The 13,480-nt window shown below is 35.7% G+C and overlaps 1 protein-coding gene across 3 annotated transcripts in view; it reads right to left on the bottom strand.

The window, feature by feature from the left end:
* The window catches only part of LOC126234481 (arylsulfatase G-like), a 113,966-nt gene that overhangs the window by 78,782 nt on the left and 21,704 nt on the right, over positions 1 to 13,480 (bottom strand). For all 3 annotated transcript variants that reach the window (XM_049943172.1, XM_049943175.1, XM_049943173.1), the window contains one exon: positions 4,448 to 4,827. In XM_049943172.1, the coding sequence (XP_049799129.1) occupies positions 4,448 to 4,752 (305 nt within the window). In that variant the 5' untranslated portion in view covers positions 4,753 to 4,827. The remainder of the gene's footprint in view (positions 1 to 4,447; positions 4,828 to 13,480) is intronic.

Below are 13,480 nucleotides of genomic sequence, written 5' to 3'. Positions count from 1 at the left end.
GCCTGAGACAGCAGTTGTGTGTGTAAGTTGCATTTGTGTGTGTGTGTGTGTGTGTGTGTGTGTGTGTGTGTGTGTGTGTGTGTGGGCCTTACTGGCTGAAATATTTATTTGTGACAGTCTTTTTGTTGTGTCTATCTGCGACTCAACATCTCCACTATATGGAAAATTTCATAACATTATTAGTATAAAGGAAAGTTTTTGAACTGGTCATCACTGAAGTGTGCTTCAATGTGAATGAAAGTTAAAAGATATTCAACTTAAATCAATGGTGTTATGTGTGTTATTGAATAGTTAGACCACCAACTAAAACTATTTCAGAGTAGGAAACTTCATTGCAACATGCGCCACCAATGATTTACAGTGACATCACCAGTTTAGTACAATTCCAATATGATATTAAGCTCAATTCATTAACCGTTAAATTCAGTGAATTCTCCCTGGCTGTAGTTCACCAGTAAGTGTAAATGAATGAATTAACTGTATTGCCCCATGAGATAGTTCTCTAGGACTACATGACATGAAATTAAGCAATGTAAGGTAGCAACTATATCTCCAAGTATGCAGACTGAGGAACATGTCTTTGCATAAAACATGGCAAGATGTGACACTTGTTAAGCCTACCTTGGTGTTGACATTTTGTAAGCTTGCTGTCCACACTGACTCCAACAAATTTTACACACAATGTTTCATTTTGTGTGTGACCATCAATGTTCTGCTATGGTGCCAATAGACCATTTGATTTGTATGATATTGTGTAAGATATTCAAAATACACTCAGATATTCCTGTTTCAGATACTTGTATCATATTTGTCATACAGAAAATTTCAGACTTACCCCACACCATTTGAAACTTCATACACAGACATTGCAGTGTACTGGACTCAAAGATGAGTAATTAAATACAGTGTAGTCAGAATGAATTTATTTCACTCTGAAGCACAATATGCAGTGATGTGAAACTTTCTGGAAGATTAAAAAAAAATTGCAGGGAAAAGTCTATGAAGTTTAGAAGGTGGGAAATGAGGTACTGGCAGATGTAAAGCTGTAACAATGGGTCATGAGTCATGCTTTGGTAGATCAGTTGGTAGAGCACTTGCCCGTGGAAGGTAAAAGTCCCAATTCAAGTCCTGGCCTGACACACAGTTTTCACCAGCCAGGAACTTTCCTATCAGTGCACACTCTGCTGCAGAATGAAAAATTTCATTATGGAAACAGCCCCCAAGCTGTGGGCAAGCCACATCTTTGCATTATTCTTTCATCAGGAAGTGCTAGTCCTACAACTGATAACTTCTGTGGAGTTTGGAAGGTCAGAGGTGAGGTACTGGTGGAAAGAAAGCTGTGAGAATGGGTTGTGAGTTGCACTTGGGTAACTCAGTTGGTAGAGCTTTTGCCAATGAAAGGGAAAGTTCCCAGGTTTGAGTCCTGGTCTGACACACAGTTTAATATGTGAGAAAGTTTCAACTAAAAGGTAGGTTTATACTTAACATGGAGGATGGATTTGTGAAAATATTGCTCTATGACCTGATAGTGGAAAAGAATTTTGTTGAGAATATTTTTACTGTTTTAGTTACAAAATTATAGATTTACCTGTATATCTCTATAGCCATAAATTGTACATGATGAGGCACCTAACTTTTTCACCTCAAATTACATTTGATATACTAATGATATTTGTAATGTTTTCACCTAAATGAACAGCAACCAGGAGATCATGGAACAAATAACAATGTGTTCTTGCAACTTAATTAATAACCAAGGACCAGGCATCAATTTTTTTTAACTGAATTATGCTATTTACTGACACTAGAATAGCCGATCATGATGAGAAGAATATGCAGATCTAACACAAACTCACAGAGTAAAAATGCATTGAACATAAGATATTTGTGCTGTTGTTGGGGCTACAGAACCATCTATAGTTACGTGAGTGCAGTTGAATCACTGACTACACAGATCATGTTTGTTATGAGGGATGCTGTAAATCCTCCACATAATCGAAACACTGGTAATGCATTAATTACTTTCTGGACTCCATTGCTAATACTTATGAAGAATGGATCAACATGCTCCTAATTTATAGATAATGTCATCAAAGTGTATCAAGAGCAGTAGAACTGCATGAAGAATGGTTCCCAGGTAGACACTGTCTACCTCACCCCACTTCATGAGATAGGAAGTTATGACCCAAGAACAGAAATACAATGGAAAATTGCTAGCAATGAAGCTGCATAAGTGACATTTCTTCCAGGTACTACAACTAATTCACATGCCAGTCCTTGTCAAATACAAAGCAAGGTTGTATAAGCTAAAGAAGGATTCTGTGTACTTTTCATACAAATAGATATTACTCATTCCATATTTCCCTACACTACAACAGAAATAGTAGTGATTTTCAGTATCATTTTGAATAGTACCAGTGGGTTCTCTGGCATGAATAATTTTCTGGCGAAAGACTTGTTTACTGTTGAGGCAGTGGTCACAAATCACAGGGATGTAAACTTGAGAAACATGCACTACTGGTTAACAGAAAACCCAAATTGGCTTCATCGGATGTTTGACCAACAACACTGGAATGTGAATGTGGAGTGTGGTATAGTCAGACAGCACATTATTACCTCTTATTTAATTGATGGTATATTGAATGGGAAAATTTACACTCATTTTGTGATACATACTTTACTCCTGATATTAAAAATATGTCCATGAGAAGTCAAATGATGTAGTTCCAACACGACAGATGTACGGCCCATAGTTCTTCAGTAGCAAGAGATGCATTAACATGCTTATTTTCAAACCAGTGGGAGGAAAGCACCAGTCCTATTCAGAGGTATCCAGCACAACTGCCTATCTTGATACCATTACCCTTCTTTCTCTGGGGTTGGGTAAAGAATATGGTCTACAGGAAAATTATAGTAATTGTGGAGGATATGGGAGAGTGAATTACTGTTGCATGTAATGTACTTCAGACAGAAGTAAGTTCATCAGCTGGGCATTGTGTATGAATATGTCATAATGCAAATGATTCTCAATTTGAACAGTCTAACAATTTTACCAACAAAAAGTGACAGCATGTATAAAGTCTTCAATGTTTTTTGTGCATAATCTTTCACTTAATTTTTTATGTAAATGTACAATTTTACACACACACACACACTCACACACACACACACACACACACACACACACACACACACACACACACACACACACACTTGCTCTTTTGTATGTAACTATGACAAAATTCATAAAATGTGTATTCTTATGTCAAAGATTATATAGTTCATTTTGTTCATTACTTTATAGGCTCGTCTATGCAGAATACATTGTCAATTTCAGAAACTGGATTCTACTTTTGTCAGGCTGATTACTTCTGGCTATCAGCCATATAAGTAACTTAATACCAAAAGCATTCAGTGCTAGACCAATGTTGCATACAGTGCAGGGAAGTAAATGGATCCTACAACGGTCACACCAACATAAGGTTGTTCTTTCTTGCACATAATTTTCTGAGATCCACACTGACATGTGTCACTGAACACAAGCTGGGCTTGTAATAATACTAAAAGAGTAATACTGTCTTCATGCAAGAGCTGGGATCATTCTCAGCCTTGCATCTTGTTCAATCCTCAACTTCATAATTGAAGGTTGCAATCCAGATTAATGCCTGAAACATTCAGAAGGAGGGCTTCTATGCCTAAATTTTTGTGTAGAACATTGCTGAGCCAGCCCATTAATTGTCTTAAAAACATTAGTTACACAGTATTTATGTGCCATGGAATCAGTACCAGCCTGACAATCCCTGCCCATGAGTATTAGCTAACTCTTAACTCTATCATTACTGGTATAGCAGCTCCAGTAATTTTAATTCTTTGGGCACAGTGAAAAAAACGTGCTGACAACCAAAAGTGGACACTTGTGCAGGATGTGTGGACGATATAAGTTGGATTGCCTATCTTAAGATGCATGAAGTATTATCTGGGCCAGTTTGATTTTGATCATCCTGTAGTGTGACAGTGCAGAAAGATAATGAAGGGCAAAATGAGAAAACATCCTGAGGAAAGTGCAAAACATTGCAGAATAGTTGGGTGCCTTATTACATGCACTTAAATATCATTTCCAAAAGCAAATCAAAAGTTATCTGATCTCACAGCGTATTTTATCTCTAGACATTACACATGTAAATTACATAAATCTTGAAGGGGATATGCATTTGAAGTGTATAATAACAACAGTGTATGAAAGATAGAGTGCTATTTACAGTAAAGAAGACATGTTAAGTGTCTACCCAGAGTTTCCTTCATTTGAAATGTATAATAATGACTGAAGTAAAAAATTACTTATCAGCTGCATTAAACATTATCTCAAATTAAAATTACTAAAGAAACAGCTGTCTTTCAAGAAAAGTTACTTGTTGAAGGGATTTAATGTAACATTTTAATTATTTACCTCATTCCTTCCTTGGTAATGGCATCAACATTTGGTGTCAAAGCTGTGTGAGGCCAGTATGAGCCAAAGTCACCCCAGCCCAGATCATCCGCCATAATCAGAACAATATTTGGTTTCAGATCATCTCCTATTTCAGTTTTTGAACATATTGTATTCTGTGACTGATTTAGAACTGGTGAATTATAGTCACCTTCAACAATAAAGTTATCTTTCGTATATGAAAAACTGAAGTGCAAGTTAACAATCATAGCAAAGAACGATGTTAACTTCACCTTTCTTTTACACTGATATTTATTTGTAGGCATTCTTCTTGGTGTGTGTAGTGCATTAGAATATGTTTTTAGTATTTCAGACACCTGCTTCCTACGACTTGTACAAACCTGTAATAAAAACATCACATGGTGTAAGACAGAATATTAACTACATTTTCTGTCATAATTTAGCAAAAAACATCTTGTGAAATGGAATTTTAACCTCACTTTTCATTTCAGGGTAACACATGTTTATATTGCAAACAAAAAATCTAAGTTATATGAATACATACACAGAAGTACTATAATTTTTTTTTCTTCCTCACCTTTTACTGATTTTCTATGTAGTTGGCTTTGTTATGTGGGTCTTGCTCATGTTAGTAACAGTTGGTGGCTGGATGTCCTACCTGCTCCCACCACTTTCCCAGCGACAGAATTTGTGTACCTCATCTGTCTGTGTCTTGAATTAAGTCACATGTTCAAGTGTGAGAACGTTTTCTAAATGTTTATATAATGTGTATCTGAGGTGGGGCATGGGTACCAGCTCAATATTTACCTAGCTGGACGCAAGCAATCTCCTAAAAACAACATCCAGAGTAGCTGGGTCACCAGCCCCCAACATCAGTCAGCAAGGCAGATTCTATCTGGGGCACATTCACATCCCAGAATGCCAGAAGCAGTGCGCTAATGCACTTCATTATCTGGACATGTCACTAAAGTGCTAGAACATTTGTCTCAAAACAAATATACTTCACACTGCCCAAATTAATAGGTGTTTTGCTGTATATATGCTCCTGACATTAACTGTATACACCAATGCTAGCTTGTCACTCAAGCAAAAGTTTTGTATCCTTATACTACTAGCAATCAAAATATGAATAAAGACATTAAAGACTCTTACTTACACTAAAGAAACACAGAAAATATTCACTAATGATAATCATGTTACCTGATCTACAAGGGTAGCACAATATAATTTTGAAACTAAAAATAATACATAGGAAAGTGTCTCCCAAATTCACAGTTATTCACATGACTTACAGCCTGGTGCAAGTCTCTCATTTGATGCCACTTGGCATCTGTCGCAACAATTTCCTTCACTGTAACTGATTTTGTATAGGTAACTGTGATGACTATGTGTAGTGCAGTGTCATGTTTGCGTTGTTGCTGTTGATGATGGAGATGCGAGGAGAAACCCAATGCCAGTACATTACCTCCTCAGAAACAAACAAATTGGCCACCATATTTAGCATGCCTATTCAACAGACAAATCATATTGGAGTAAATATTTTGTGAGTCTGTTTAAAATATGCACAACTGTTTAAAGAGCAGTTTGCAAGATGTTTTAGAGTGGACACCACACATTGTAATTATCATATACCTCATTGTAACAAGCACTTTCCTTCTGAATGACGAGTTACCCCAGAATATGATGCTATAATACATTAGGGGACTAAGGAAAAGTATGACAAATTTTTGACAGTTTCATTTTCAAAATCTGGTATCTGTAACACGAAAGTTTCTGAGCTTAGATATTTAAGATATGTAACATGTAACCTGAAGATCAGCTTCTTATCAACATAAACAATTAAGAATTTACAATATTCTATTTCATATATTGATTTAATCTCATGTAGTAACTCTAATGGTCTTGTCAAGCCTTATACATTACAAAACCGCATGTGCTGCATTTTATTATGATTGAAAGTTCATTTGCAGAGAACCAGTTGTTAACTTTCAAGAAAATTTTATCTACACTTCCAAGTATCAAAGTTTCTCCATTAGACTTGATTGTTACACTTGTATTCTAGGCTTTTGGATATATGAGGGCAGATCATTTAAATGCAACAAGAACAAGAGTGCCCCCTATCTCAATCTCTGGTATGCCTGTAGCGATTATTCCCCATTTTGAAGATGCTCTTTCCTTGAGTATACTCCCAGAGTTTCTTAATGCAACACACTGGAACCTTTTAGTTACATATGATGAAAACTGCTAACTGCACAATCAACTGTCCTTGAAAAGTCATAGAAAATATGAATTGGCAGTATTTTGTCATTTAAATTGTATAGAATCTGATTCTTGAATTGAAAAATGGTATGTTCTACAGAGAGCCCCTTCTGAAATGCAAACTGAAATTTATTAATTACCTTACTGTGAGTGATTTCAAGATATAAAAAGTCTGGATAGCCCCATTTGCTACAATTCTAAATCTTAAATACTTTTTTTCTATGTTTAGTACATGTACAATAATTATGCAAAATATTCAATTTCTTATTTGAGCAGAGATTATCAAAACTTCATTGTAGTGAGTGAAGTGTTATGAAACAATGTGTGTGTAGTGCGTGCAGTGACTGATAGTGAGATATGAGTGAACAATGTGGCATTACATTATTTAATAAGTTATTTGTAAAAAAAGTATTGTATACCAGCAGAAAATCTAATGATTGTCTCTAACTAGAAATCTGTAAATATATGTGTATACGAATTAGTTCTTTTAAACTGATCTAAATTTGTAAACACTTTGACATGTCCTATATCCTTGTAAAAAGATATCTACAGATGAATAAATTGAATACTACTACTACTACTACTACTACATTATTTGCAGTGTAGTGTAATAAAAGTTAACAATAAGATCATTAGTTTATCCAGAAACATTCTCTTTCAAGAGCTTTTAGTGATCATCTATAAATGTGAATAAATGTGAAAGGATACAAGAGGACAAGATATAGGATCAGATCATTTCTTACTAATCTCCAGAATAGATCTTTTTACAAAATGGAAGAAAATAACTAAACAAATAACAAACCAACAAGATCAAAGTGTTTATAAGGTATACTTGATTCAAGAGGACAACATAAGACACCTGTACCAAAGGAGATCAAATGAAGAACTAGCAAAATTTCAAACTAAAGACAATATAGAAGAAGAATGGCAAACTCTGAAAAATACTGTATGCAGAGTAGCTGGAGAAGCTCTTGGTAAAAAGTAAAGAATACGGAAAAGAAAATGCCAACAAATTTGGAATGAGGATACAATGGAAGCTGCCACAGAAAAACAGGATGCACATATAAGATACTTAAGTAACCCCACTATTGAGAACAAACAATACTATAAGGAGAAAAGAAATAATGTTAAATGCATAGTAAGGAAAGCACACCAGGAACACTGGGATAGGTTTATCTATAATATCAAACACAATATCCATGGAAGACAAGAAATGGCATATAAGGTTTTAAAAACCTTAAACACAACAGAAAGAGAGAAGATACCAATAAATAGTATTGAAAAAGAACAGTGGATAAATCATTACACCAAATTGTGGTATGATCATACAGCACAAGAAACTGAAATTAAACAACTAGATGAGAAAGGATTGGATGAAATACAGTCTGACAAATTAACATCTGCACTAACATCACTTAAGAACAGAAAAGCAACAGGAAAAGATGGCATTAATGCTGAATTATTGAAATATGGAGGAAGGATGCTACACCAATGACTGCTGCATCTCTTCAACAAATGTTGGAAGAAGACTTGAAAACAGCAAGAGTGATATCAATTTTTAAAAAAGGATATAAAAGCATATGCAGTAATTACAGAGGAATAAGTTTACTGGACTCAGCATACAAGGCGTATGTTAAGATTTTAAATACAAGACTTAAAAACATAGCTGAAGCAGTACTGCATGAGGAACAAATGGGTTTTAGGAAAGGACACTCCACAATAGATGCAGTTTTTATTCTACAGCAAATAACAGAAAAACGGAGAGAGTATAATAAAGAAACACACATTGCTTTTATTTAATTTAAAAAAAAAGCTCTTGACAATGTCAATACACAGAAACTTTGGGAAATAATGACAAATCATGGATATCCAAAACATGCAGTAAATGTGATAAAAATTTTATATCAAGACACAAATATCACTCAAGATCTCAATGGTAAAACAACTAATGAGATACCAACTAACAAAGGGGTATGACAAGGCTGCTGCATCTCTCCAACTTCGTTCAACGTCTACATTAATGAAATAATACATATATGGAAATCAGAATTTCAGAAAGTCATCTACCTAGACAGCAACATTCTTTTAAATACTTTACTTTATGCTAATGATGCAGTGATCCTAGCAGATAATGAGATGACCTTCAGAAAGGAATCTACTTGCTAAAACAAATAAGTGCAAAATTTAATATGGAAATTTCAAAAGAAAAAACTAAGACAATGACCTTCATGGGGAAAGAACCAATCAGAACCAAAATAGTGATAGATCAGAAGACTTTAGAGCAAGTAAACTGTTTCAACTATCTCAGATGTGAAATGAAATATGGCTACAGCAGAGATATTGAAATTAAGCTTAGTAAATTCAGCCGGGTATGTGGAAAAATTAACAGAAACCTAAAAAACAAAACCAGAAAAGAAACATAAATTAAATTTTACAATTTCCCACACTGTTCTATGGAAGGGAGATATGGGTGATTACCAAGAAGCAAGAAAGCCGGATTCAGGCACAAGAAATGAAATTCCTTAGAGGTGTTAAAGGTTGCACAAGAGAAGACACGCTAAGAAATCAAGATATTAGAGAATAACTGCAGATCTTTAGCCTCAATGATAAAATTTGAGATTACAGAAGAAAATGGAACCAACGTCTACAGAGAATGGAGAGTGAGATACTTCCCTTAAAGGCAAGAAATTGTAAGTGCCATGGGAGAAGAGACAGAGGAAGACCCCGACAGAGATAGGTACCATAACAGGCAATTCCTACCTAATACCTGAAGAGAAGATGAAGATGGTAAATGTGAATCTATAAATGTGAAGGTGAAATTTTCAGTTAGCAAATAGCTTTCATTTGAAAGCCATGATTCTCCTCTTCTCAATAAATGTCTTCCATTTTTCAGAAAGTTCATATTTTAAAATTTATTCATATCCAAAAATTTTGTGGTACAGAATGTTGCAGTCTTAACTTGTGATTATTTCTAAAATTCAGTACCACAGTTTTGTAGCCCTGCTTGTTCTGATTCCTAATACATCTACTTTCATAACTTTTTGGCATGCTTTGGAAATCCCTGCATAAATAGAAAATGTGTTCATAAAATAGTACTTATAATTTTGTCATTTTCCATGTCTCTGGGTCACATTTAAACAAATTTCCTTCTTTGATGATCTATTTTTGTGTCCTCCAGTTTTGCTGTCTTTTTGTTAATATTCAAAATGTAATAACAAATTATGATTTTCATTATCATGCATGTCTATAAGTAGGCATGTTATACAATGATGCAGTCAATCACTAGTTTGCATTCACTGCATCAACACTGTGTAACTATTGTGTAATGAATTTGTTTACAGTAGCTAAACTGCCAACATCTCTGTGTTGCTATCTGTCCGTTGGGGAACATCATTTTATTTCATTAAGATCGTACAGTCAGGTACTATGTACAAGTGAGTCAGTCAATGCCAAGCTATCAGAATTTATGACTCAGTACAGTACCCAAGTCCATCAGAGTTGTGGTTAAACAGTAAAAGTGTCAAGTTTGCAATGTAATAAACTTCCTCATGCTATTTGTCAGTCAGAAATCGATAGCAAAATTGTACAGTTAGTATGTTGCCACTCTGTCGAAACAGTCTTAGTTTAGGTAAAGTGCAGATGTGTGATATGTGAACTGTGTAAAAGCTTGAATACAAGCTGGTCATTGCAGTGTTAATAAATATGAGAAGTTCAAAGTTAATTTTGGCAGTGTTGTGCTGGTTATTTAACAACTTGTCACTAAATCAAATAATTACAGGAGGACAGACAACAAAGAAAAGTGAGAAGACTTCCAGGTCAGTAATGCTTCAACATGTGTTATAGTTCTTGCATGTATAGCCTTTCCAGCTATCTTCAAGGTGGAGTAAATAAGTTGTCAGAGATGTCCGATTAGCATATTTTACTCTATGTGGAAATATTCCCTGTGACCATGGTGTACTGCACATATGACTGAAAATGTTACTTGTATATGGATAACAAAGATTTAGTAATTCACTTGAGATATTGACAGTGAGAATTGTTGCACAGTGAGAATATGGAGTAATTGTAGTTTTCTCGAATGTATGTGGCAACTGGTCTTGCTTCTTAATTGAATTCCACTGATTTATCTCCTGACCTATCAATGCCAGTCTTCTGAACTTCTTCCTCAGTGTTATCATTTACTTGTTTGTCTTATATAAAAACAAACTGTTCACGTTCCTCCCTGAAGGAGGGATAATACCTCAGATCTTAAAACCTTGACAATATGGAGGATGCTGTTCACAATGCCCTTAATCTGTAGGAATCAAGTTAGTATACTGTGGCCAATGTCATACCAACCACCACATTTGTCATTTGTCCGTTATACCACTTACCAATGTAATCCACTGGGATGCAGTCAACATGATAGGGGTTACCAGATAAGTGAACTAAAATTGCAGGTGTATTTATTTGCTGGTCATAGTTACTGGCTTTTACATTTTCAGTCTTACATATTACAACTTATGAAATAATTTTTACGCTTCAGTCACTTTTTACTATTATTTATCAGCACAATGTGTTTTAGCTGCTTGCTGCCATCATTAGGTGCTTTACTGTTAAATGTACGTTAATTTGGAATGTGAGAAGGATTATTTTTCTGGGTGGCAAGTGAGGTTGTATACTGAAATTTAACCATTTTTCCTAGAAATTTATTTGTCTGGCACACAGACTCAGTAAGAAACACACCATCACCATTTAACACTTTTACATTTGAATAATTACGTTTCAAAGACAAAGTATTAAGAGCCTATGGAATGTAAACACGTGAATGTGAAAGTGTTACGTGCTGATGGTGTGTTTCTTACTATGCTCTGTGCTCCAGACAATAAATTTCCAGCAAAATGGTAAAACTAACTGTCGGGTGACTTTTTTTTTTTTTTTTTGTAATGTAATAAACGTTTGTTTACAGGTTAACGAATACATTGCTTGATCAAAGGTACATTCAAGTTTTGCACATACAATATTCGTATCTTTTTCAATAGTCTTTCTTGTATTTTCTTTATGCTTTGGTTCTTTCTGATAAGCAAATTTTGTTTCTAATTATGTACTTGGTTATATTTGTTTGTTTTGTAGCCTGATTATTTCAGCACTGTGGTCTTTTTGTTTTTAGTTCTAGTTCTGCATACAATTTTTTTAGAGCTGTCCTTTTTGAAGAAAATCCGATGAAATTTAGTGAGATTAATTTTTATTGGTGCCAAATGAAAGCATCCTTTAAATTGGTTTGAACCTAGTGACTATGACATACGTCTATGGGTACACTCAACAACATATGTACATACAAACCGGGTGATCAAAATGTCAGTATAAATTTGAAAACTTAATAAACCACGGAATAATGTAGATAGAGAGGTAAAAATTGACACACATGCTTGGAATGACATGGGGTTTTATTAGAACAAAAAAAAAACACCCCACATTGATAGATGCGTGAAAGATTTCTTGCACGCGTCGTTTGGTGATGATCGTGTGCTCAGCCGCCACTTTCATCATGCTTGGTCTCCCAGGTCCCCAGACCTCAGTCCGTGTGATTATTGGCTTCGGGGTTACCTGAAGTCGCAAGTGTATCGTGATCGACCGACATCTATAGGGATGCTGAAAGACAACATCCGACGCCAATGCCTTACCATAACTCTGGACATGCTTTAGAGTGCTGTTCACAACATTATTCCTCGACTACAGCTATTGTTGAGGAATGATGGTGGACATATTGAACATTTCCTGTAAAGAACATCATCTTTGCTTTGTCATGTTATGCTAATTATTGCTATTCTGATCAGATGAAGCACCATCTGTCGGACATTTTTTGAACGTTTGTATTTTTTTGGTTCTAATAAAACCCCATGTAATTCCAAGCATTTGTGTCAATTTGTATCTCTCTATCTACATTATTCCATGATTCATTCAGCTTTCAAATTTATACTGACTTTTTGATCACCCAGTATATATGGATAGTGATTTTAGGGAGAGGTAGTTTTTGATTGTGTTTGGGAGAGAGAGAGAGAGAGAGAGAGAGAGAAAGAGAGAGAGAGAGAGAGGAAATCATTTGATAGATGATAAATGAATCTTTGCGAAGCATCATGTTGCATTCAGTCACAATTGTTTATGATTTTCAGGATTATTGAAATGATACTTACATAAACACCTTTTGGACACTCAGAAGACCTCCAGTATTTAAACACTCCCTAGTTGTGTGACGATATGATTTGTTGTATTGCACTCTTTCACATATGAGAACACAGATGATACACTGCCATTTTGTACACAAGCACAAACAACACTCATTTAACATGCACTTTGAGGATGTTGGAGGGTGGGAGGGTGTCTGCGTCAGCAATGGTAGGGTCATGAGGGGCTATGGGAGGGCATGGTGTGTCGGTGTGGTGGCTGCGGTGGAGGCGGCAGTGGTGGCGGCGGCGGTCGTGGTGTGTAGGGATGGAGGGCGTCATTGAAGGTGGCGTCCAGCACAATCTGCAGATAGTTCTGGAATGTCTGACAGTAGTTGCCTGGCTCTCTTGTGCTCCTCCCAGAGATCTGTGAGGAACTGTACTGTGTCTGTCTGCCTTTTTGAAATTATAGGGGCGTCATTGAAGGTGGCGTCCAGCACAATCTGCAGATAGTTCTGGAATGTCTGACAGTAGTTGCCTGGCTCTCTTGTGCTCCTCCCAGAGATCTGTGAGGAACTGTACTGTGTCTGTCTGCCTTTTTGAAATTATAGCAAGTGCTGTCATTGCAAGT

The sequence above is a fragment of the Schistocerca nitens genome, chromosome 2, assembly GCF_023898315.1.
Source record: "Schistocerca nitens isolate TAMUIC-IGC-003100 chromosome 2, iqSchNite1.1, whole genome shotgun sequence".
NCBI lineage: Eukaryota > Metazoa > Arthropoda > Insecta > Orthoptera > Acrididae > Schistocerca > Schistocerca nitens.
Note: the sequence above shows the minus strand (reverse complement) of the source record. Positions and strands in the feature narration are given on the sequence as shown.